The following is a 25625-nucleotide window of genomic DNA, read 5'->3' as shown; positions in this document are numbered from 1 at the left end:
GTTCACAAAAGCTGAAAATGTTGTATTTTTGGTTGAAACAAAAGCAAAACTCTAGTTAACCTAAAAGGAAAATATCGTCTTAATATTTGACGTGAATCACAAGACTGCGTTCTACGTCAGAGATCTTCTAATTATTATGCAAAATGTAGGTAATATATGCTTATATTGCATAACTCCCAGTCAATAAATCACTGAATTTTGACAGTCGATTTCTCAAAAGATGAAAAGTTGGTTCCGTACCTCAAATAGTACAGACACGAATGGCGAGCTAAAAATCTTCTCAAACACCTACACGTTACTTGGAGAAAGAGCACATTTTAAAATTCATATGAACCTCTACTATATTTGTGGGTTTGAAATTACTTTGCACATTCTAAAACTTTCACTAAATAATTATATATAATTTAATTAATAGTATTAAGGGTAACTTTGGGTCATAAGTTCTCTATTTTAAAACTGCTCCTCACATTGTTAATCATTTTTACTGTTTTTATTTCATAAAAAGGAACAACACTCTTTAAGTAATAGAAAATCGCCCGTCAAGGTATGACGACTGAAAATTGCTTCTACATTTGAACGAAGCAATTGCCTGTTTGGTGATATTTTGATAGTTGAAATTGCAACTCTAACTCTAGCGGATTAACATTAAACTCCAGTAGATAGCGTTCATTGTTGACTACGTTTTCGTTTCTTCACTCTCCTAAAATTACAATTTTATCAGTAAAACAGTTAATTTACCGGATCCAGTTCAGCCTCGTCAAAATAAAGCATTTCCCTGCATGTCAAACATTACCAGAAAGTATTATCAAATTCGTGCGTTAGTTTCATTGTTGATGACGTCAGCGTTACTCGATCAGTGAATTCTCTATTATATATACGAGCATTGCGTAGCTATACAAAATCAGCATACAAAAGTATAATATTTTAACTATTTTAAATTGAGTTAGTGGCTCAAATCAAAGTTATTCTGCAATTTTCGAAAATATCGAGCAGGGTGGGCATTAATGCCCACCCATTAATGCCCACTCCGGTGGACCGGCGGATGATTTTGGGATAATCACCTTTTCTAATTATCAAGTGCTCATTCCGCATTTTAGTGTGCTATCTTTTAGTATGCAGTTTCCAAATACTATAACCGAAAATCTATTCTACTGAACACTAATGACAACAATAAAGCTTTAAACGAGTTAAACTTAAGTTCTCTTCCCAATTAATGAAAAATGAGCAAAAAAACTTTAAAATTATGTCTGATGATTAGGCAGTAATTTACCGCTCTTTAGCCTGGGCTAAGGTAGAAAGAACTACATGCAACGCACGACAATCTGTTTACCGCATCCAGAGACTGCAGTTTCGTCCGTATTTTGGACGCATCAGTCTGGAATCTGGAATAGTGAATAACTGATATTTGAAATTAACTTCCAAACTAAGTTCAGAGCTATTGAATAATGCAATTGCTGTGTACAGTGCATTGCAGACTTTGTATAAATAGGTAGATGAAAACTTGTTTCGTAACCTTGTCAGAAGAATTCAGCACTGCACCTTCTATTTATTTTTATTGTTATTTTTATTCCATTTTTAAAATTTAAACACTAAAAAAAATTGAATTTTTTTGAATAATCAGAACAAGAATCTCTCTCTTTTTTGGTTGTACTCTTTGTTTTCGATATTTAACATAGTTGAATTTTATCTTTCCTTACCTGTTTTACAAGACCTGAATCAATCGGTGTTTCAGAGACTAAGTTTCCCCACTGTGCATTTTGAAAACTAAATTAATAATTGTTGAATTTTTGAAATTGAACCCAAAAAAAAACTTAACACAGAACATTCTATTATCAGACGATTCTTATTTTTTTTTTTTCCTATTGAGCTTCTCGAGTACAACTGTAAGGGGCAGAATTAAATAAAAAAATATTTCAATGGGTTACTATTAAAAAGTTTACTTGTAGTAAAGTATTTCTGTTACCACTTTTTCTTTCGTTTTTTTTTTCCTTTTTTTTTTTTTTTTTTTTTGAGGGAGGGGGGGGGGCAACATCATGGAAGAAATTGAAATCTTCCTGAATGTCTATAAAGATTATCCCCGACTTATCATTGAATATCATTTCTAATTGAAGGAGTTCCACATCATTAGATGGAATCTTAATCTTTAATCTAAGATCTTCATTTCAAATTTTAAATCATTTTAAGATTTCAAGTATCAAGTCGAACTTCTACAAGCGCCATCTATATTCGTTACATTTGACAAAAGTTGGTCAACGTATTTTATTTTTAAATGTTAAATACGTATAAAATATGTGATAAGATTAATTCGAAAGAATAATGAAGTTATAAATTCTCAGTTAAAACAAAAGAATACTTCGTTCCTCAATAATAATCTTTAAATCAATAATTACGTTACTTTTATTTATTTTTTTTTTAATTCGTTCAGCTCTCGAAATCTTATCTTTCGTTTTACCATTAAAATTTTGACACTAGATGACTTCCTTTTTCTTTAGTTACCAAAGTTACGAATAACGAAGTTTGTTTGACTTTAAGCGGTTGAATGATTTACAAATAATGTACTTTTAATATTACAAAAATATTGAATTATCAGTAAAAATTGAAGTCGAGAAACCAGGTTTGACTAAGGTAAATTAGTTAATCTTTTGAAGACAGGAGTTTTATGATTTTAAATACTTTTAAAGGTCATTTTTTGTTTTGATTCTTTTTTTTTTTTTTCCTATGATCACAGCAGTTGATGCAAATTTTATTTATTTTCACAGACTAGTTGTTGTATTAAATAAAAGCAACAGATGGCAGCACCAGCATATTACTCATTTTTACTTCAATTCCATTTTAAATTTACAAGCATTTGCAAAACAAAAATCCACATAATTACGCTTGTTATATTTGCGACAAAAAAAGGAAGAAAAATGAATAGTGATTGAATAATTTTAGGATCAAACATGCAAAACGAAGATTAGAATTTAACGGGGAATACAAAGGCACAAATTGATATACATATTTTTTAAATTTCACTTTAAAATAATTCCACAAGTTGAGCTTCATTAAGTTTCTTACCTATGTTACTCAATTATTCATGCAGCATTTTTTTGTTCTGATTTTTGAAAAACGTTTTGTTATGTTTTGATAGAGCAAACTACAAAAATAGATATTAGAGCGAGAATTAAGCTACGTCCGAACACTTCCGAAATATATTATCGAGCACAACTGGTGTTTTGTTGCAGAAAAAGATAATCCTCAAACAAAATAGTGAAAAACTTCTACTCCGGCACCGACAGTTGACTTTTCATGTATTATTCGCGACTTATTCTTAAATTTATAATCGGAATTTTCAATGACCTACGTTCGATATTGAAGTTACTCACATTTTTACATAAAGTTAGCACTGTACAAACAGTTTTAATGGTTCAAATACTTGAAAGTCATGACTCCAGTTGGGTGCATATCTTTTCATACACAACTTTTCTTAGCGACTAAACACATAAGACAAACAACAAAAATGTTTGCTAAACCCTCATTTCACACTTTTAACAAATTTTTCTCAGATTTGGTAAAATATAAAATCATTATTTACAAACTCTTATGAATACTACCATCCTTTCAACTTCTACTAAATGCTTAAAATGTGCAAATATGAACTCACGAAATTAATTAATTTTTTAAGATGCATTGTTCCAGTACATTGACTTACTTGTTTTTTGATTTACAGTGTCTTCGACTTCAGTGTCGGAGCTAGTCAAGGCTCCCGATGATGTCTTGCCTTGGCAATAATAGGTCTGATGTACCTCCAAGTTTCTCCTGTTGTTGAAGAAAACGTCACAAGCTTCGCACTTGAAAGAGCCATCTGCAATAATAAAATATTATTTAAAATTAAAAAAAAAAAACGACTTTGATTACCGACCTCATATTAAGATAATTTTCACGATTCAGAACGCAAATAAAGTATAAATAACAATAAAGCTGAAAGTCTCTCTGTCTGGATGTCCGGAGGATGTCTGGATGACTGTCCTAGACCGTTCGGCCGATGTTCATGAAATTTGGCACAAAGTTAGTTTGTAACATGGGGGTGTGCACCTCGTAGCGATTTTTCGAAAATTCGATGTGGTTCTTTTTCTATTAAAATTTTAAGAATAAAATTATCATAAGATGGACAAGTAAATTACGAAATTATCATAATGTGGAACCGTAACATGGGCACAAACCAATTGGCGAGATACGAAATTATCATAACGTGGAACCGTAACATGGGTACAAGCCAACTGGCGAAAAATTCACCATACATTATTTGTAAATATACAGGCGAACGAAAAGACCTTTAAATTTTTCTATTACGAGCAAAGTCGTGCGGATATAAAGTATAAATATACTTAGTTTTTTCTTTTTTTTTTCAGATGACGTGGGAACTATGGAAAAGATGGATAATCGCAACTATTAAAAATTTACTAGTCGCGAAAGCATAATCGATGAAAAATTAAAAATCCTTTTAAATGTTTAATGTATATGCTAAAATAAATTACAAGTATCTGCAGTCGGACCCCGATTCAACGAATTCATCGGGACCGAAATTTTTACACGTTAAATCGGGGTTATTCGTAATATCAGGGTGTGAAAAAGAGTTAAACAAACACTGCACTTGCCTTACCTGAAACTCCTAACAAGCAACTACGCGAAAGTATCCATAATTATAAAGTGAAACTAAATTAGAAACTTTGTATTCAGCATTTCATGACTTATTACACACTGGTTAATTTGAAATTTAAAACTACTGGGTAATAGATGTTTCACAATTTCCTTAGTACTTAACTCGAAATAGTTCTCTTTCGACTTTATGGAGAGAAGGAAATTCTGTATCATATTCAGCCTGCTGCATGAGATATGTTTTTACAGCTTCCAGGCCATGTAAAGCATTTGAAAAACAGTTTTAATGGAAGTTTCACTACCGCTTTCTGCATCAAAATCAATATTCATTGGTTGCCCCCCTTGCTCATCAAAAATTGCTGATTGATTCCAAGAAAGGTCTTTTTCTATTTCAGACAATAAGAATATAACATTTGGAAAGCAAGCCAATATTTCCTAACTCAAATTAACAAAAAAAAAAAAAATTTCGGCAGTTAAAATAAAATAATTTGTTAATTAGGGGTTTATTTTTCAGTAAATAGGGGTTTTTTCCTTCATTTTAGTCGGGGGAAAAAAGAAAAAATTTGTTAAATCGCGAAGTTCGTTATGTAGAAATTCGTTAAATCGTTCTCCGACTGCATTAACAAATAGAAATTTAGCAACAGATAAAAATTTTAAATCACAGAGCTTCTCTCTTGTGTGACAACAAGGAAATAGTTACCAAAAGCGTGAATAAAAGTGAAGAATTTTATTTACAATTTTCTTTAAAAGGTTATAATTTTCTTACATGTAACTTAGAAGTTCAAAAAAAAAATAAAGTTGCATCAGATGCAGAAAAATGTTTCCTTTCGATTGGTAATAATATTTTTATGCACGGGGATGTACTCACTACTAAAATTGTAAAAAAAAAATAACATTGTTGCAATATTTAATTAATATCTTTTGTAAATAAATTCATACAAAGATGGACACCTCACTAAGAACACTCTGGATCAAATTAATTTTCGAACCAAAAAAAAAATTAGTTATCAAGACCGAATGATCCGTTTTGTAGCTGCGATGCCACGCGTACACACACTTACAAATCCCTTTCATTTTGTTTTGAGGGTTAGATTAAACATTTGAAATGTGTACAATATTCAAAAATTCCGAACCATCACAGATTATTTCCTAGTAACGTTGAAGGATTTCATAGGTTTCCACTAGTTTCCTGTGAAAAACAAGTATTTACGAAAACGTTTCCTGAATCATGTACGAGTTTCATGAATGCAGACTTCTCACTACTGAAAAAAATATTTTACTACCAATGTTAAAATATATATTCTGATTCTTCATTAGATGTTTCGCCTTCAGCTGTGTTACGTCCTCACCAGATCGACTTGAGTCCCAAGCAAGGGACAGAATGCAGTTTTTGGATATTGTAGCTTTGCATAAATTGCAGGCATATAAAATGTTAGGGTATTTGCTTGCATCTCTGATTTAGCTCATTTTTTCCCTTCTTTTCTACCTTCTCATTGCTAAACATAAAAGAGTACTGCAAAAAAATATTCAATGAAGGAAGCATTTCTTCTCAGTAATTATTTGCGCTTTTGATTTTATTTTGCTTTGATTCACACAGCTTACTAGCATAAATATTAAATCTACAAGAAATAGCATTTCTGTTTTTATTTGAAGCTTTTTTCCTATTTCTACAATGACTCTTTATTTTTTTCAATCACTGTCTTAATAATCGCGGCAATTTTCTCGATTTTTCACCTCCAAAATGATTTTTTTTTTGTCTAATTGGTTCCATAGATGCAGAGGTTGCAATCATATTTTAGTGGTTTCAAAATATTTTATATTTAATATTTTAAGTTTTTTTGGTTCAAAACTAAGCCATGGATCGAAGAATTAAATATTCAAATGGGGTTCGAATAAGAGCTAAAATCTTTCAATCAGGAAAAAAAAAAAGCTTAAGTCAGACTCCACCGAAAAAATTCAGAAACATTTTTCCCTCCATCTCAAAACTCTATTTTCTTTTCTTCTATACTTAATTAATTTCATTTGTTTTCGACTCTTTTCTTTTAATTTTTTTCATAGCTATGCTTTTTACTATAGATTAGGTCTTTTTTTTTTTTTTTTTCAAAGTGTTGTTTCCTCAAGTTTTTTTTCCTTTTTCCCCCTTCTTCTTTCAAGAGAAATTAGACTAAAAAAGGGCAAAACTAAGAGGAAACAAAGTTTTGAAGTTTTCATTTTTCTTTCAAATCAAAGGTGGAAGCATCTCCGTAACGCAAAACTAAAAACCAACTTTGTGCTTCGCTGAAGAAATTAGAATTTATCTATAAGTGTGGACAAGGAAAGGATTCAAACTGCACCAGTAAAGGCACAGAAAATGTTAATGAAAGAAAATTCTTTGGGCAAAATTATAATGTAATATTTCCTTTGTTGAATCAATCCATTTTCTTGAAAAGTTTAACGTTTGGAATCAGCGCAAAATACTTCAACATAAATACAAAAGAATTAGAGTAACGCCGGCTTTACAAACAAGTTCAGATTTTATATACATGCCACTTTTAATGAACGAAATCAAAATAGCGTCGGATTAGGAATACGTGTTACATATTTCTGTATGAGCACGAATATTGTAAGGATTGTTTATTCTGTATTGGAAGATGGTACGGATTACGAAATACCAGTAAGGTAAATTTTTCTGCAACTACCACTTAAAAGAATGAGCTGATGTGTGCATCACATGACTTCCTTTTACTCCAACTTAATGTCATTTCCCCATTACTGGCAATTTTAATGTGATTCAATAGTTTACTCTCTAAATATCACCAACAGTGGCCAAATTGAAATCAAATTTAAAAAAAATCGCCAAATTTGTCGCCAAGTTTTGGCGCCCAAAAGACTGGCGATATATTGCCAAGTGTTCGCCAAATTATAACACCACTTGAGTTTGCATCGAAATTAACAATAATTTCCCCCCAAAAAGGGGCAAAAGACCCCTTTAGAAACACCCGAATGCAACCAAAAGAGGAGGTGTATAACTAGGACTCCACTAGGATTCCACGTACGAAATTTCACCTTTCTAGGACTTACCGTTCTTGAGTTATGCGACATACATGCACACATACGCACATACATACGTACATATAGACGTCCCGAGAAAACTCGTTGCAGTTAACTCGGGAATCGTCGAAATGAATATTTCGGTCGTCTATATGTTCTTAGGTATACGCACGTGTGGTCGGGTAGAACTCAAAAAAAAAAAAAAAAAAACCTCAACATTCATTCGGGGGTGAGCAAAATGGAAATTAAGGTCGATTTTTGAGTGAAAATTTTTTTGCGAATACAATACTGCCTTTTTTGTAAAAGGAAGAAAAAAAATTCAGACTTTTTTTTTGACTAAATGCTATGACCTAGAAAAAAATTCCACGAATCCCAAATATGTGCAAAACCCATCACTGTAATGAAATTTAACATGATCAGTGCAAAAAAGTTGGAAAACTTTATCCATATTTCAGTTTTAGGGGGGGTGGACCCACTTATCCCAGTGACCCACTTTCCCCAACCAACTCTACAAATTTTATCTTGCTTTTTAACTTGGCGACCAAAAACTTGGCGATATATCGCCAAATGCTTGACAAATTATAACACCACTTGAGTTTACTTAGAAATTAAACAATGATATTCCCCCCACAAAAAGGGGCAAAAGACCCCCTTTAAAAACACCCAAATACAACCAAAAGCGAAAGTGCACAACTACACCTCAATAGGAGTCTACGTACCAAATTTCAATTTTCTAGGACATACCGTTCTTGAGTTATGCGGCATACATACGCACATACATACATACATATGTACATTCAGACGTCACGAGGAAAAACTCGTTGTAATTTACTCGGGAATAGTCAAAACGTATATTTCGCGTGTCTATACGTTCCTAGGTGGTTGGGACGATCCACGAGTAGTCGCGTGGAAAAAAAAAAAACTCAACATTCATTTTTTTTTCAGGGGTTGGCCGGATTGGACCCAATTGGGTTGGACCCAATGGGTTTTTTTGAAAAAACCCAATTAAAAAAACCCATTATTTAGCCCATTTTTGGGTTTTTTTTTAAATTTTCCGAGAAGTTTTTTAAAAAATTGATTAATATAAATACTTTTACAATTTAAACTTATTTTTTTATTTGTTCTTTACCACAGACAATGGACATAAAAATGAATTTTAAACTTTAATAGTAATTCTTATCTCTTGACAACATTAAAAAAATACTTCAAAGATTTTAAATAAATATATTGAACTTATTTCTTTGACTGGTCAATAAATAACTCGAATTATCTTGACTAAGTCCTGTCACGTCTGATTTTCTCAATATTTGGTAGATTGTACAGAGGAAACTACTCTAGCTGAAAGGCTTTCATGTGAATTATTTTCTGTAAACCCAACACGTCACAAATCTCAAATAAACAAGGTATATTTTTTAGAAATTAACAGGTTTCTCAAACGGTCAGACAGGAAAACAGAATAGGATGTACAGTATTTTTCATTATCTTACAAAAAAAGATTAATATTTCTTACTCTGTACACAGAAATAGAAAAAACAGGTTACATACAGTTCAAAGAAATGTCTTGATTAAGCTGGAATTCAGTAAAAAGGGATTTAAACTACTTGAGGTTCTACAGTGGTTTTGCATAACAAAATGAAATACAATAAAGTAAAATGCAAAAAAAAAAAAAATGTAATAATTAAAAACGAACAATAGATTTTATCACTCGAGAAGTAACTTTGCCTTAACTGTTGGTAATCATTTAAACTAAAAAATCTTAAACTTCACCATTCTTGGGTTTTGTCGTCTTTTATACTTTTCTTCAGAAACCGCTGAATTTTAACTAGTTTTCCAGCTTTTTTTACCCCAAGACAATTTTTGCACTTGTCCATATACTTACGCTACAATATGCTACAAGTACCCCACATTTTCCCTAAAAAAAGACAAAAAAAAACCCACATGTCTTTTAAAAACCCAGCTTTAGTTGGGTTTTTTTTGGGTTTTATTTAAAAAAACCCCAAAAAAACCCTGGGTCCATGGGCTTTTTTAAAAAAACCCGAGTTTTTGCCAACCCTGTTTTTTTTCGACTCGAATACACGGGGATAAGTGCCTAAGAACGTATAGACACGCAAAATATCAATTTTTACGATTCCTGAGTTAATTACAACGAGTTTTCTCTTGACGTCTGTATGTACGTATGTATGTATGTGCGTATGTATGTCGCATAATTCAAAAACGGTAAGTCCTAGAAAGTTGAAATTTGGTGCGTAGCCTCCTAGTGGTTTTCTAGTTGTGCACCTCCCCTTTTGGTTGTATTCGGGTGTTTCAAAAAGGATCTTTTCGCCTTTTTTTTTGGGGGGGGGGGGGGGGCGGAAATCATTGGTTAATTTCGATGCAAACTCAAGTGGTGTTATGATTTGGCGGACTCTTGGCGATATATCGCCAGACTTTTGGTCGCAAAGTTTTGTGGCCAACTTGGTGACAAATTTGGCGATTTTTTTTTATTTGGTTTTAATTTGGCCACTGTTGGTGATATTTAGAGAGTAAACTATGGAATCACATTAAAATTGCCAATTATGGGGAAATGACATTAAATTGGAATAAAAGGAAGTCATGTGATGCACACGTCAGCTCGTTTGTAAAAGAAAGTAATAATAATTGCTTACCACTTGCGCTAAGAACCCCACCATAGGGAAATGCTGGAGGATAGTGATATCCATTGATGTACGGAATGGCTGCTTCATCACTGGCAACGGTTTCACCAGGGATTCCTTTCGCTGTAGAGCTAGAGGGAGACGTTGCGGAACTGGGTGGGGAGCTCGGACTTGAAACTTCATATTTCACTGCATCTTCTGATGATAGACGTCCATTAAATATTCTGCCCTATAAATATATGAGTCGAAAATAAATATATTTAAGATCAGAAAAAGACAGCAACTATACCCCTGATAAGAATATTTTTCTGTGCCTTTCCTATTTACAGGGGTGCCCACCTAGAAGAGAAGGGGGGGGGGGCAGGGCGCAGACTGCGCCATTAAATTTTGGGGGGAGGGTGTGATTTGAGGGGTATTTTTCTTATTTTTTGGGGGGTCTTGCTTTTGGGGAGGTCTTCTCGATATTGAGGAGGGTACGCCCTTCCCCTTAGGGGGGCGCAACCCTGCTATTGACTAACATTAATTAATAATTCGTTTTAAAAGCGTCCTGTTAGCACACTTATAGCTTCATCTTTACCTGTATTTTAATGTGATTTTAGCTTAATCTTACGAAGCAAATAAAGTGTTGAGTTATTAAAAATATTGAAGACAGGAGCGTCCTAGTGGGAATTAACGGAAGGTCACTGTAACCGTCGGAAAAATTCCTTGCTCTGCAAATTTTGTCTGACTATTTGCTGAAATTATCATTATTCAACAACATTTGGAGTTCTATTCGTCAGAATGCGGAGTTCTAATCGGCAAAAGTATCATTCGGTGAAATTTGGAGTTCGATTCGGCTAAATTTGGAGATGAGAATTTCCTCTATCTCAAAAATTTAAATTCAGGGTTCCCCAAACTGAAGAACAGTTAAGAACAAATAATGTTGAGAAAACGTTATTTCATGAATTCATGGCATGACATTAAAGTTATTTGGAAAACACTTTGAAAATCCTTGCTCAGTATTCAAACTGATCCATTGTGTTAAGAAGAAAATCCTTGTGATTTTTCTCAGTAAATATAACCATGATTATTTGCAATGTCTATAAAAATGATTTAAAAGATATTTAGTTCCACATAAAAGGACGACAAGTTTCTACGAAAGATTTGTTTTTCCCTGTTTCATGTATCTTTGTGGCCAAATTATTTAATAAAATTTTATATAATTAATATGCTGAGGTTATTAACTTTTCGGAGGAAAAATAAGTTTCAATGCAATGAAACCAAAATAAAAACTCGTTAAAAATGACGCTTAATAAATTATTTTTTAATTTTTACAATACAGTGAGTAAAAGGTCAGCACAAGCCCTAATAACGTACTGCAAAATTATTGCTCATTGAAAAAACCTAATATCTTACCAAAATGCTGATGTCCATTGCAGGTTGAGGCACTTAATGGCTTTATCTTACCAGCAAAATGCCAGAACCCGAACGGAAACCCCCTGGCCCCTGCAGCTGCGATGACCCCCTCCTTTCTACACCCACGAAGTCAAAGGTCAGATTCTTTGCGAGTCGCCAATGAGAGAATGCTTTCAGTTCTAACTGCTCATATTACGCACATCATAAGAAAGTTCTTGTCTTTTTTTTCTCAACTACTCTGAATGCTACTTAAGAGTAAGAATGTTTAAGAATAACTTATTTTTCGATACTTAGTATCGATACAGACAGATAAAAAATATCAATACCATAAGTATCAAAAAAAGTATAGATGAAATAGATTCAAAACTGCATTATTCTACCACATTGATTATTGTTTTATGATATAAAAGGCAAAGAATCAGTTATCAACGTGGGGAGGTAAAGGATATTACCTGTAGAAAGGACTTTTTGAAACATTTGAAAAAACACATTTTGATTCAATACTAACAACAGGCTATACTAATACTAGCTATTGTCTCTAACATCGCAAAATTGCAGAAAAGACAAAATGAAAATATTTTATTTAGATATTTATTTAAGAAAGACAATTAATAATTTTCTACGAATTCTCCTTAGTGACTTTAACTGGAGCGCATTTCAAGAGCGAGATTGCTGAAGACGAAATTATTGAAATGCGAAAAACGTTTAGTTATGGCTGCCTTCTACATCCGTCAACTGTTTTCAGCAGGGTTGCGGAGTCGGAGTCTAAAAGTCAGAGTTGGACTTGGACTGTCACATCGAAACATACTAGGAAGTTTTTATATGCTAAGTATACAATGCTGTTTTCCAATTACATACATACAGACAGGTATTTCTGTTTTTTTTTTTTTAATCATGAAAACATAATGCTGAAACATAACTTGCTGAACTTTGGGTGCTGCTTTTTAAACTGATGTGTGTTTGAGACTTCGAAATAAATCCTAATTTTACAACATCAAAACAAACAAGAATGTTTCAGTTTCTCATTTTAGTGCATTAACAATTAGCTCTCGAAATGTCAGTACGTAGAGGTTCTAATTGATTTCATCTCGTAACATCAATTCGAACTTTTATTTGGAACCAATTTTGACTTAGCACGTTTCATATAAATTCCGTGAAATGTACTACAACTATCAGTACATAGCGAAATTACAATTTTAAAAGGAAATTTAAAAAAAGCAAATTTTCAATGCTGCCATCTATCGAAGAAAGTTTTCACTAAAGGGAACACTTAAACACGTTGAAACCAAAAAATGAAAATATTTCTACCTGAATTACATTTTTTATTTTTTGAAAGAAAAAAAACCCGACTAAGATGCAAATTGAAATACTTAACTTTTGACGCCAAGAAATTTTTTCGTACATCAAAATCTAAAACTGAAAATAAGTTTTCAAAATAACAAGAAAGAAAACCACTGATGCGTGCTGCCATCTACAATCTTAAAGTGAAAACATTCCGAAAATGATGCCATTTTCCTGGAATAAAATGTACATTTTTTGAATTGACCCAAGAGAAATTGGAGTAATAGAGAAAGAGCTGGTATGTGCTGCCATCTGCTAACCTAAAAGTAAAAACTCTCAATTTTTTATAGTGCCATTTCCTAGAATAAAATCCAGATTTTTTTTTTTTTTTTGCCGCAAGAAAAATAACGGATTCTAGAGAAAATGTAATGCTTAAAATGCGTGGAAGATCACATTCGTCAGAAATTTAATAATTAAATATAAAGAAAATAATTCTGACTTTTTTCGCTTGCACGCGATTGTTTTTAGTGGCTGAAATTTTCACGTATCAATCAAGTATGTTGCAAATATTTTAAATTAGTTCGAAATTGTGCATATTAGACGAAAGTGTGCACTCTAATCAGTTTGCTTTATCCGCTCTAAGATTGATTTCCTTCCAGTTCAGTAGACGTCACTTAGGAAACAATTAAATATGACTTTCCAGTATTCATTTTACTTAATTAACAAAACGTTGACAAGAATTTCATTAATAAATATTAAACATATTTTTTAGTTAAATCTGTAGATTTTACTTCCAATGTTTAAAAATATTCCAGTTTCTTCCCAGAAGGTTTTTCGAACAATATTCAGAGATCAAAATTTTTAACCTGAGTCACAAATTATCGCTGAAAATAATAGTTAAAACTGACAATTTCACTTTTTTTTTTTTTTTTTTTCACTATTTAAGCACTAAACAGATTTTGAAATCTTCCAAATAAGAAAAAAAAAAGTGAAAACATTTTTATGTGTCTTTCTCTAAAACAATGTTTAGCAATGCTTAACAAATACGTGTGTCAGGTTCTGGGAGCTATATGACTTTCACCCCCATATGCACGTTCATAATCAAACAATTGAAAAGAGCAGTCAATTAAAATCAAAAGATAAATTATAAAATGCAAAATTAAAACTTAATCACATGCAGCTATATAAAACTCTACTGGAATTTATAACAAATTAGTTAGTTAATTAATTAAGCCATATAAGGCTACATAAGTTTGGTTTAATTGTTTATGATGGAACCAAGCTGATGGGAATGTTTTTTTTTCAACAAAATTTATTCTTTTAATCTGAATCTAAAAAAAAAAAATATTGCGCACAAAACTAAGAACTACTTGCCACTTAAAAACCAAATGCTAGGTTTCAACAGATCAGGAAATAGTTTTAAAGTTATGCTAAATTTGATTAAACCTTCCATTAGAAAAATAAGAGGCACACTTGAAATATTTTATGCAAAGCTTGGACTTTCTTCACTTGGAAAAGCCTTCTGACAAATACGATGAACCTCTTTTCTAACAAACAATGAAAAATATTTTCTTATTAATCAGCAATACATGTACTTGTACATCTCTTTTTAAATAAACTGAAAATTATTACTCAAACTTAAGAACGAGCGCATGTGTATGTGTATTTTACTATATAGTGTATTCTTTAGTTATTAATAAACTAGAAAATCGCCCGTCAAGGTATGACAGGTGAAAATTGCTGCATTTGAACGGAGCAATTGCCTTGTTTTGTGATATTTTGATAGTTGAAATTTTAACCTTAATTGCAGTGGGTTAACATTACACTCCAGTAGTTAGCGCTCATTGTTGACCACTTTTTCGTTTCTCCCTTCTCCTAAAATGAGTCTTATCATTAAAACAGTTAAGATACCGGATGCAGTTCAGTCCTGTCAGTATAAAGCATTTCCCTGCATGTCAAACATTACCAAAAAATATTATCAAATTATAAATAACTTGCTGAACTTTGGGTGCTGCAACAATAAAATAATGCCGTCTTGCATGCTATGGCGTGAGTTTCACTGATGATAACTTCATAACGTTACTCGATCAGTGATTTTGGCTGTTATGCAATAGTATAATCTGAATGTTCTCCAATTAACTAATTGGTTCGTGTTATACATAGCACTCGAAATTGATATCTTAATTTGTTTTCATAATGTAACGTTGAAATTCTACTCAGCCTTGCATATTCTATTTACAGCGCAAGTTACTTATATTTTTATATATTTAGTCAACTTTCGATAACTCGAAGTCACAAGGGACCGCCTAAAACGTTCCAGTTATTGGTAGTTAGAGTTATGGGAAGTTTTTACAAAAGTCTCAAGAGTTTGGGACCCAATAAAAGCTTTGAGATAAAGGAATATTTGAGTTATAAACTTCGAATAATCGAGATTTGACTATTTTATTTGAAAATTTCTTTTAAGAAAATCCCTCCCCCTCCCCTAAAAATTGTGTTCAAAAAACTAGAAAAATATCTGCATTTGTATATTAATATTTACAGCAACATTTTTGAACAAAAGATAATTCCTTTTGTCTTTCAATAGCATAAGATTCCTCATTTCTCACGTCCGTTTAAGATAAGAAATACCAGTCGCCCGATGGAGTAAAGAAAAGAAAACACTTTTCTCTCGCTAGATGGCAGCAGTACGCTGACCATTCCATTCAGTAAATATTTTATGTAGCAGATGGCAGCACTATTTCTAGTCAATAACCTTGAAACGAGGCACTATACTTGAAACGAAGTTCAAATAAATAAAACAGAAATTCACGACAAAACATAATAAAACTTTTCAAATTAACTTTTGTAAATTATGTTTTTAAAAATACAGAAATGTGTTTTAAATCATTTCATTCATTGATATTTTTTAGTATATTTTTAAAATTTTCAATTTGCATTTTTTTTTTTTCCTCTGCTATAAGAGTACTACAAGTGTTTGGGGAGTATTTTTAACAATAGAGTGAAGTTGTGAAAAAACAAAGTCATTTAAAAAAATACATAACATCAAACGCATAGAAATGTTTCTTCCAGGCATGAAAGGAGGTTTTCTACTTCTTAATAATTTGATTCTAGACAATTTCATTTTAGAAATCATAGCTGAGCGTTTGGGGCAATAAATAATTTTTATTGTTTGTCAAATATGCATGAATAAAAAAAATCTTATTTTAGGCATTCATATTATTCTATAAAAGTTTTAGTATCCGGTGTTTTTCTCCTCCAAATTTATACATTTTTACTAAAACAACACACCTATTTGGTTGAAATATCTTCAATCGTTTTTAACTTAAATACCTCAGTGATTTTCGACCAAACCTTTTATAAATAAAGACTAACTTCGTATCTGTTTTGTTTCTGATTCTTTTGGATGATACATACCATGCTATTATTTTGTTAATCGAGTAGATATGAATATCCAAAAAATAATTACCTGATCCTCCGATGAAGGTGATTTCTTCTCATCAGTGGGATGAACATCTCTATCGGGATGGATATCTCTGTCGGGATGGAAGATGCCCGATTCTCTCTTGACAAAGACCTCTTCCTCTTTTACGTCACGTTCCGGTGAGCTCCGACGCAACAGGCGTTTAGAACGAGAGCGAAGGGGGGATTCCGATCGCAGGGGAGACGGGGGACTCGTACTACCCGCGAAACATCGGTTTACCACTAATTCTGTGTCTGGCTCTAAGTCCGCTGATACTGTACACCAAATTACAGAGTCTGTAGACAGAAAGAGGAAAAGAAAATTTAAAATATTAGTTTTAATAATGAAACAAAAAATTTAACTACAGGCTATGCTTTCGAGAGTATATATATATATATATATATATATATATATATATATATATATATGTTGCCTTTTATTTCACTCTTTATTCTTCACATTATTTTTAAAAACATGATTTTTTTGATAGAAAAGAATCAAATATCTTATTACCAGTTATTCCGTTGCCTTCAAAGTAACTTAACTAATATTTGCGTAATTATGTTTTCGAGTAATTTGACGTATAAAATCATTTGGAATCTTTCCATGGTGCTTAAGTTTCCCTTATTGCACTATCGTAGAGTTCGTTCTAATAAACGTTTATTATTTAAACTTGGCATACATTTTATGTGGACCAAGAGAAAATTAGAAGTATGCCATACATTCACACTTTTTTCCGCCAAATAATTGTTAATTGTAATGGATTTGTTTCTTCAGTCAAATGTAGTAATTTCAGTCACTGAAATTGATAGAATTAGCAAAAAAAAAAAAAAAACATGGAACCAGAATATTCTTTTATTTGCCCAACAGTTATTTTTAAATTAATTTTTTAAAATGTCCTATTTTTCAAGCAAGGCGTGGTCTTGATGACGTCACAAATGATGCTCTTTGTCGCATCTTTGTACCGCGTTTCCACGTTATCCGCGTTTCATGTGATAATCAAGAAGCGAATTAAACTTGCACTCTGCGCTTGCTATCAACCATATCGTTGCCAATACACGTGAGTAAAGATGCGAATTAAATATTTTGCTCTGTGTTTTTAAGTTTTGACCCATAGGAGTATTATTTGCAGTTCTATTTTACAGAAGAAAAAAAAAGCCTCCAACTTCGATGTTTAATTATACGTGCGGCATTTACTTATTTTTATTTCTAAACTTAAAACTCTCCAAAATTTTAACGAGTCTCAAAAGGACATAGGGTAAAAGTGCGAGGGACGCCACATGCGGTGAGGCGCCATACCTTCGAAAATTAAGCTATTAAGAAAGAGATGGCGATATTTCTCACTGATTTATTTACTCCTTCTTAACATGTTTAGTTCTTGTTGGACTACACTCGAGTATGACGGGTGTGTGACGAAAATATAGTTTTGATGCAAGCATTTTTCGAAGAAAATTTTGAGTCGATGCGGTTTTAATAAGTGCTAAATGTAAAACAAAGACACCGTAAGGTAAGAACTCGGGGGGGGGGGGGGGTTGTAATGTTTGATTTAGCTTGTTATTAACTTATTTCAACTACATTTTGAAATGTTTGTTAAATGTTGCTTATGTACTTTATGCCTATATATGTGGCATCTCTCTCACTTAATGAGGAGAGATGCCACACTTTTCAAAAGTGTAAATAAATGCGTGTTTTGTTTGTATATGTTTTTTGAATGTCGAGAAAATACGCGTAGAAGCATACGGTAATCAGGCGGCAGTAGAATGAAAAGAACTTAATTTCTGGGTGTTGAAAAATAAGAAAAAGAGAAATACCGAAAAATGCAGTTCCAACACTTTATGGGAAAAGCTACATCAGGTTTTAAAGCTTGAGGAATTCTCACCCAATCCTAAAAATATTATAGATCATTTCTTTCCTATATCTGATTTAATTGGAGTACTTAGTTCGAAAATTCATCCTGAAGGTGCTGCCACTCCAACTCTGTCTCCACAAAATCCATCAACTTCCAGACAAACATCCCCTAGTAAAGAAATCCCCACAAAGAACCTTGAGAAGTCTATCTAATTCTATAGTGAATCGAAAACAAACTGCTTGTGTGTGCGGAATTTGTGAAAATTATTATATAACAAAAAACAAAATAAATAAATAAATGACTGAATGTTCTTTGTGTCAAAAATGGTTGCATGAGTCGTGTACAATGTACGCTCCGCATTGCTACACTTGTGGTAGGGAAATAATACGCAAAAGGATCAAAAACAAGGAAATATATAGCCCATATGACATCTCTCCTACACGTTATGGGAGAGATGACCTGTTGTCAACTTACAAGTTTTATTTTTTATCTTTATCTTTACTAATAATAAAGCTCAAAGTCTCTCTGTCTGGATGTCTGTAGGTTCTGGATCTCTGGATCTCTGTGACTTGCACAGCGCCTAGACCGTTCGGCCGATTTTCATGAAATTTGGCACAAAGTCAGTTTGTAGCATGGGGGTGTGCACCTCGAATTGATTTTTCAAAAATTAGATTTTTTCTTCTTCTATTTCAATTTAAAGAACATTTTCCGCAGCAAAGTTATCATAAGATGGACGGTAAATTACGAAATTATCATGACGTGCAATTGGAGAGCGAATGAACATAGCCAATTGGCGAGAAATTCGTCATCCATTATTTGTAAATATAGAGGTGAACCGAATGACCTTTTAATTTTCAACTACGGGCAAAGCCGTACGGGTACCACTAGTTTAAGTCTAAAGCTCGTTAATGGTAATTTTAATATTTTATAAGAGTGTAACTATAAAATAAAACATAAAGTGAGTGTCGGTTTATATTGCATGTTAATTTTTTTAATCTAATTTGTACAAAAAGTATGGCGTCTCTCCCATTTTTACCCTAATTCCCAAGCACCACACAAAAGAGAAGGATTTGCCCTTTAAGTCAATTTCGGATTACATTAAATTACTTGAACGGATGGATAGCGTGCAGAAAATAAATTTGAGACAAATATTCCCTGCATTAAAAATGGGAATTAGAAAATGGATGTAAGTTATGGTGCTTTGAGACCCATTTTTACAATTTGTTTGCTTTTATGTTTATATATACATGTAAACAACATTATATATATATATATATATATATATATATATATATATATATATACACTCAAGAGCCAAAACATTATGACCACCCCTACATTTTGCAATGAACTCGACTGGATGACGTGGAAAGCACGTGATCAGGTGGAAGTGGTATTTAACTGCTGCTGGAGAGTCTGAAGAATCATTCTTTCACTTACTTCTGCGTGCGATGGGAAAGGTTGCGGATCTAAGCGACTTTGATAGAGGGCAGATTGTAATGGCTCGAAGACTCGGAAGTAGTATTTCAGAAACTGCACGACTCGTGGGTTGTTCGCGACCTACAGTTGTTAGTACTTATGCAAAATGGTTGAATGACGGTGAAACCAGCAGTAGACGACATGGTATTGGACGTCCACACGCTATCGAAGAAAAAGGTCGTCGGAGACTGTCTCGCATGGTGAAGCAAAACCGGAGCCAGACAGTGGCTCAGCTAACAGCCCAATACAATGCAGGGCCAAGTAGAATAGTATCAGAGCACACTGTTCAGCGGACACTGTTGGATATGGGGCTACGCAGCAAACGTCAAACTCGTGTGCCTTTGCTGACCAAGCGTCACCGCCAACTGCGCCTGCGCTGGGCCCAGGAACATCGCGACTGGTCCATGGATCAGTGGGAGAGAGTTGCCTGGTTAGATAAATCACGTTTTGTCATGCATCACGGCGATGGCCGTGTCAGGATACGCCGTCTTCCGGGCGAACAGTTGCTCCCTCAATGTACAGTAGGTCATACACAGGCCGGTGGAGGCGGTATTATGCTTTGAGGGACGTTCTCTTGGGCATCTCTGGGACCCATGGTTGTGGTACAGCAGACCGTGAATTCCACAGGATATCTGAACATCATTGCGGACCAGTTGCACCCTTACATGGCCTCTGTTTTTCCAGCTGGAAATGGAATGTTCCAACAGGACAACACCCCGTGTCACGAGGCTAAAATTATGTTAGAGTGGTTCGAGGAACATGATGCTGAATTCCAGTTAATGTCCTGGCCGCCTAACTCACCGGATCTCAATCCGATAGAACACATTTGACACATCATGGAACGGCAGCTCAGAGTTCAAAGATCACCAATTCGCAATATCTTGGATTTGCGTTACAATTGCTTAAACATCTGGTACAATCTGTCCCCGGCCATCTACCAAGGACTTGTGGCATCCATGCCAAGGCGGGTTGAAGCTGTGTTGCGCGCCAAAAGGTGGGCCAAGTCGTTATTGACAGGTTGTCATAATGTTTTGGCTCTTGAGTATATATATATATGTGTGTGTGTGTGTGTGTGTGTGTGTGTGTGTGTGTGTGTGTGTAACTCAGAAACATATTTAAAAAGATTTTTAAAGAAAAATGCAAAAAAGAATGGCTAAATTAAAAAACTTTACTTCAACAAGTTACAAGTAACTTTAAAGAGATTAATTAATCTTCTTCTTTCTTTTGGTATGTGAAAGTTATTTACTTATGTTTGACCTTATTGCTGTTATTATCATTATTATTATGGCATATATGCTTATATACTAAACTACTTGATTAACAAATCTGAAAATCAAGCAAAGGCAACATTAATGCTTTTTATTTTTAACTGTTTGATATTTAATCACAAACTTAATAATGAAGCTACGATGAAAAAAAAAATGATTATAAGAAATGACGTCAAAAAAAAAATAATTTTAAAATACAAGTGAAAAAAAATATGAAAAAGGTGAGAAAAACAAAAAAATAAATAAATAAATAAAAAATTTAAGACAGACTAAGAATATGGGGAAAGTGCCTGAATCTGAGAAACTTGAAATGCCTATTTATTACCAAAGCATTAGAATTCCCATTTTTTGCTATCTTAAGTGTCGCCAACCAAAATTAAAGATCAATTTTCTGTCCTAAAACAGAAAGAAACCCAAGATTAAAATCTTGTGAACAATATTAAATATTACAGATGGCTTTCGCTTACATCAATTTGGATGCAATTGGAGTGATATTTTCTATTGCGCGTGACAAGAAGACGAACTTTTAAGTCCTCATATTCTGAAAACAAAAGATAAGAAAGGTTGAAAATAATGATCAATGCAAAAATTTGCAAGTCAAAGGAACGTAATCACATAAAAATAAAACGATCGAGTTTTTCAAAAGCGAATGTAATCGGATTTTTAAATGCGCAAAAAAATCGGGATCAAGTCAAAAAAAAATCGTAAAAACAAGCTCCAAATGCATAAACTTGATGATCTTTTCCAATAATTGCCAAATATACCGAAGGAACTGCAACATTAAATGCAAAATCGCACTTTTGTCGCAAGTTTGTCCGATTTTGGCGCAGAAAAGTCTATTTGGCGGTCTTTTGGAGCAGTTTGGTGTGGGATCGGAGATTGGTGCAGTTTGGCGCAATTGGCACATCCCTGGATGGTGGTATAAGTTAAATAGTAGTTTTTTCCAGGGCTGCGGAGTCGGGAGTCGCAGGATTGAAATTTCAAGAGAGTAGGAGTAGGTATTTTCCTCCAAAATCCGCAACTCTGTCATTGCTTGTAGAGTCGGAGTTGGACTGTTTTTGTGGTAAAGAGACTGAGTTGAAGTCGGGGGAGTCGAAGGTTCTAAAATTTCCAGAGTCAGAGTCGGTCATTTTTCCTCCGACTAATCAGCCCTCGTTTTTTCAGCGTTGGATTTCATTGCAAGACAAAAGGCAATTAATGAAGTTTATCACATCAAAATATAACTGAAAAAGCTCCATAAGCTCATGTCTGTAGGAAAATTCAATAACTCGTCCCTCCATACAGATTTAAAATAACTCAAACTACTTGAATAGACAGATACCCACATTCATCAAGACACTCGACATCAGGCTGAAATCACCACAATCGCTTGAATGGGAGAACGCAAAGACGATGGACTACATCGCTGGACTAACCTTTCCTGTCCCCATTGTCCACCCTTTCCTGAGTAACTGCGTCCATTAGCAACAAAAGAGAAGAGATTGGGTGAGAAATCCAACGTTAGGTGAATTTAAATCCGCAGCAGCTCCTATTTCGGATCCCTAATTCATCATCATTATTAGCCAGAGTTACTATTAATCACAGCATCCAACTTCCTCTTTTCATCACTCCTCTGGTGCATTCCGATGATGTTGCCTGATCGGAAGACTAATTATGCGGAGGGGGTGACGGTGGCAGACGAATCGTTATCTTGCTGTTCCATCAGAGAGAGAAAGTAACGGCACATTCTCGTCGATCCGTTTTATTCTCTGTGTGTTTGTTTGTGTTGTTCCGTTGCGTTGAGGATTTTGACGGGTGTAATTTCCTATTACACTCGTGCGTATGGATGTTCTGGATGCGGAAGGGATGGATGTTTTAGATTTTAAAGTATCGAGAAGTATGGAAGTTTTAGATTATGATTATTTCCTGCTGCTTGCAAGGCTGGTTGTGTTATTAATTTCCCTTTCTTCTGCCTTTGGGTGATGGAAACGAAATGTTTAAGTACTAGCTTTTCCGCTCGCAAGGGAATTTTCTGTCTCGGAAAATATCGCAGCTAATCAAATAGTGAGCTAAAGCTCAAAAATTCAACATTTAAAGCGGACAGGATAGTCAGAGCTGCAGGAAAATTAAATAAGTTATATCTTTCCGGCTTCCTGGCAAGTAAAGGATAATAATAACAAATGTTCAGTTGAAAATACATTTATTATTCTGTGTTTTTATGATTTAGGTGTCACTAGCATTACATTACCATTTTTTCCTAATTAATTTTATCTGAGTTCTTTTTTTTTTTTTTTTTTTTGTTCATTATTTTTATTTAGAACATTAACACAGAAAAGTATTTCGCATGAACAACATACATTGCTAGCTTTTCTTTTTTAGCGATATATAAAAAAAAGTTTTATAAAAAGCTGTGTATCATGTTGTCACTATGTGGAACGCGAGTCATAATCCATATTTGTATTGTTTCAAAATGATCTGTGATTTTAAAGTATGTTTCAAGATTAAAAAAAAAAACAGGTTTCTTTGGACAAATCGATAAAAGGTATGTTGCTAATATTTACTTCATTAAATACATAAATTTATAATTGTTTTACGCCCATATTTTAAATGAAAATGCAAAGACCTTAATGGAGTCAAGTTAAACACAAAAAATATTCTGTGTAAAGTAAGGAATAACAACGTTTAATTTCGCAAAATTGCATATTCCTGCAGGACACGTGTTTCGGCGTAACAAGGTTTGCCTTTTCCAAGGAAAAATAAATGTGCTTGTGGATAAAAAGACATATTACAAAAGAACGTCACGCCGAAACACGTGTCTGCTAGAATCAATTTTGTGCAATTAAACGTTGTCATTTCTTATTATTTTTTCTAAGCACGTGTCAAAAAAAAAAAGTAATTGGAGGTTCAATAAATATGGAATAATAATGCCCCAAACCTACTAAGGTCCAGTCAAATGGAACCAGAAAGTGCTCGCGTTTACAAGTAGCGAAGGCCATTTGTACCAAAGTTGAGAGGTAATATTTTTTCCCCGTGGAGGCAGCGTGAGATTTACTCATTCGGTTGCCGAGAGTCCAGTAAAAAGCAGGGCTACAGAGTTGGAATCTGACTGATTTAGAGATAAATTAGTTGGAGTCGGGAGTTGATGGTTTAAAATTTCAAGAGTCTGTGTCTTATTCAGACCTTTTCTCCTTAAGTCCACAACGTCTAGTGCCCGTGCTTGTAGAGTCGAACTGATTTTGGGGTAAATGAGCCGAAGTAGGTGCCGGAGTCGGTCATGTTACCTCCGACTCCGCATCCCTCGTAAAAAGTAACGTTGTTGATAGGGTGAGTATGGAGAACTTAAAGACAATTTTATGTTCAGAAATTATATATAAAAACAAAAAAAAAAAACAAAATTTACTTCCAAAGTAAAATGGGTAGTTTTTCAGAGTATTATTTACCATTGTGCAACAAGCTTGCGTTGCAAGTATCACATGATGAGGCCGGCCTCAAAAGCTTCAACCATCCTCCTATTTCATCCAAGAGGGTGAAGTGAACGTTTTCACCGTCCTTCCCTTTTGTCTGCAAGTAAAATAAGAGTTATTATAAAGAGTTGCCATCGTGATTGCTCCGAACAACTGAATTCATTTACGAGAAACAGGGTACTGAATTTCAAAAACGTTGTAAAGACCTATTCGTGAAGTTTAGTATTTCAACTAACATTTTTTTTTTTTTTTTTTTTGAAATAAAAATGTTTGTGAAGTCCACAGTTTGTGTTAAGTCCACAGGGAAAAGTTCAGCCTTTTAGATCTGACCTTTTGCCTGCAAACGAAAAATGCCTGTCGATATAAAAACCGTTAAAAGTTAGGTCAAATAGCAGAATAAAAATAATTATTACCTCACAATTCATTGCATCACAATAAAAATAAATTATAACCAAGAAAAAAATTATTACCTTCCAGCATCTTAATATTTACTCAAAAGAGCAAATATTAAGATAATGAAAGAAAACGTGTTCACAAATGGATGCTAAGTTCACGAGATCTAGATGGAAAAATCATGAGTTGATAGTTAAGAGAATCTATTAATTTTCTAAATATAAGTGAGTTATTAAGCAAATATATATATATATATATATATATATATATATATATATATATATATATATATATATATATATATATATATATATATATATATATATATATATATATATATATATATACTGCAGCAAAAAAATCTGTAAAAATAAATGTTAAGTGGGATTTTAAATGAACACCAACACTAAATTCAAGCCCCTTGGCATTGGTACTGATAGTTCAAAAAGCCTATTGAGCTAATAAATGAAATGCTGCAATATTGCAACACGATAATAAATTTTGATGACTTTTTTTTATATGTACAATATTCATTTTGAATAAATGGTCATTTTAACCATTATGAAATAATTATAACTATGTCAGCACTAGTTTTATAGTGAAGTGTATAATTGTTTCCCGCAAAACGCCTAAATTAGGTCCCCCCCCCCCTTTTTTTTCTTTTGAAATTTTTACTATTTACTATTGAAAACAAATTACGGAATAATTATTTAATAGTACAGTGTTCTTAGATAGTTTTCCGTTTCTTTATTTCTT

General features: G+C 33.3%; 1 protein-coding gene across 1 annotated transcript in view; it reads right to left on the bottom strand.

Annotated features, from left to right (window-relative positions):
* The window catches only part of LOC129220703 (zinc finger protein ush-like), a 219777-nt gene that overhangs the window by 14699 nt on the left and 179453 nt on the right, over positions 1-25625 (bottom strand). The window contains exons 3-6 of the mRNA XM_054855132.1: positions 24453-24573; positions 16444-16733; positions 10314-10530; positions 3692-3844 (exon numbers count right to left, since the gene is read on the bottom strand). Of these exons, the coding sequence (XP_054711107.1) occupies positions 3692-3844; positions 10314-10530; positions 16444-16733; positions 24453-24573 (781 nt within the window). The remainder of the gene's footprint in view (positions 1-3691; positions 3845-10313; positions 10531-16443; positions 16734-24452; positions 24574-25625) is intronic.

The sequence above is a fragment of the Uloborus diversus genome, chromosome 4, assembly GCF_026930045.1.
Source record: "Uloborus diversus isolate 005 chromosome 4, Udiv.v.3.1, whole genome shotgun sequence".
In the NCBI taxonomy this organism is placed as follows: domain Eukaryota; kingdom Metazoa; phylum Arthropoda; class Arachnida; order Araneae; family Uloboridae; genus Uloborus; species Uloborus diversus.
This window is presented reverse-complemented; position numbering and strand designations above follow the sequence as displayed.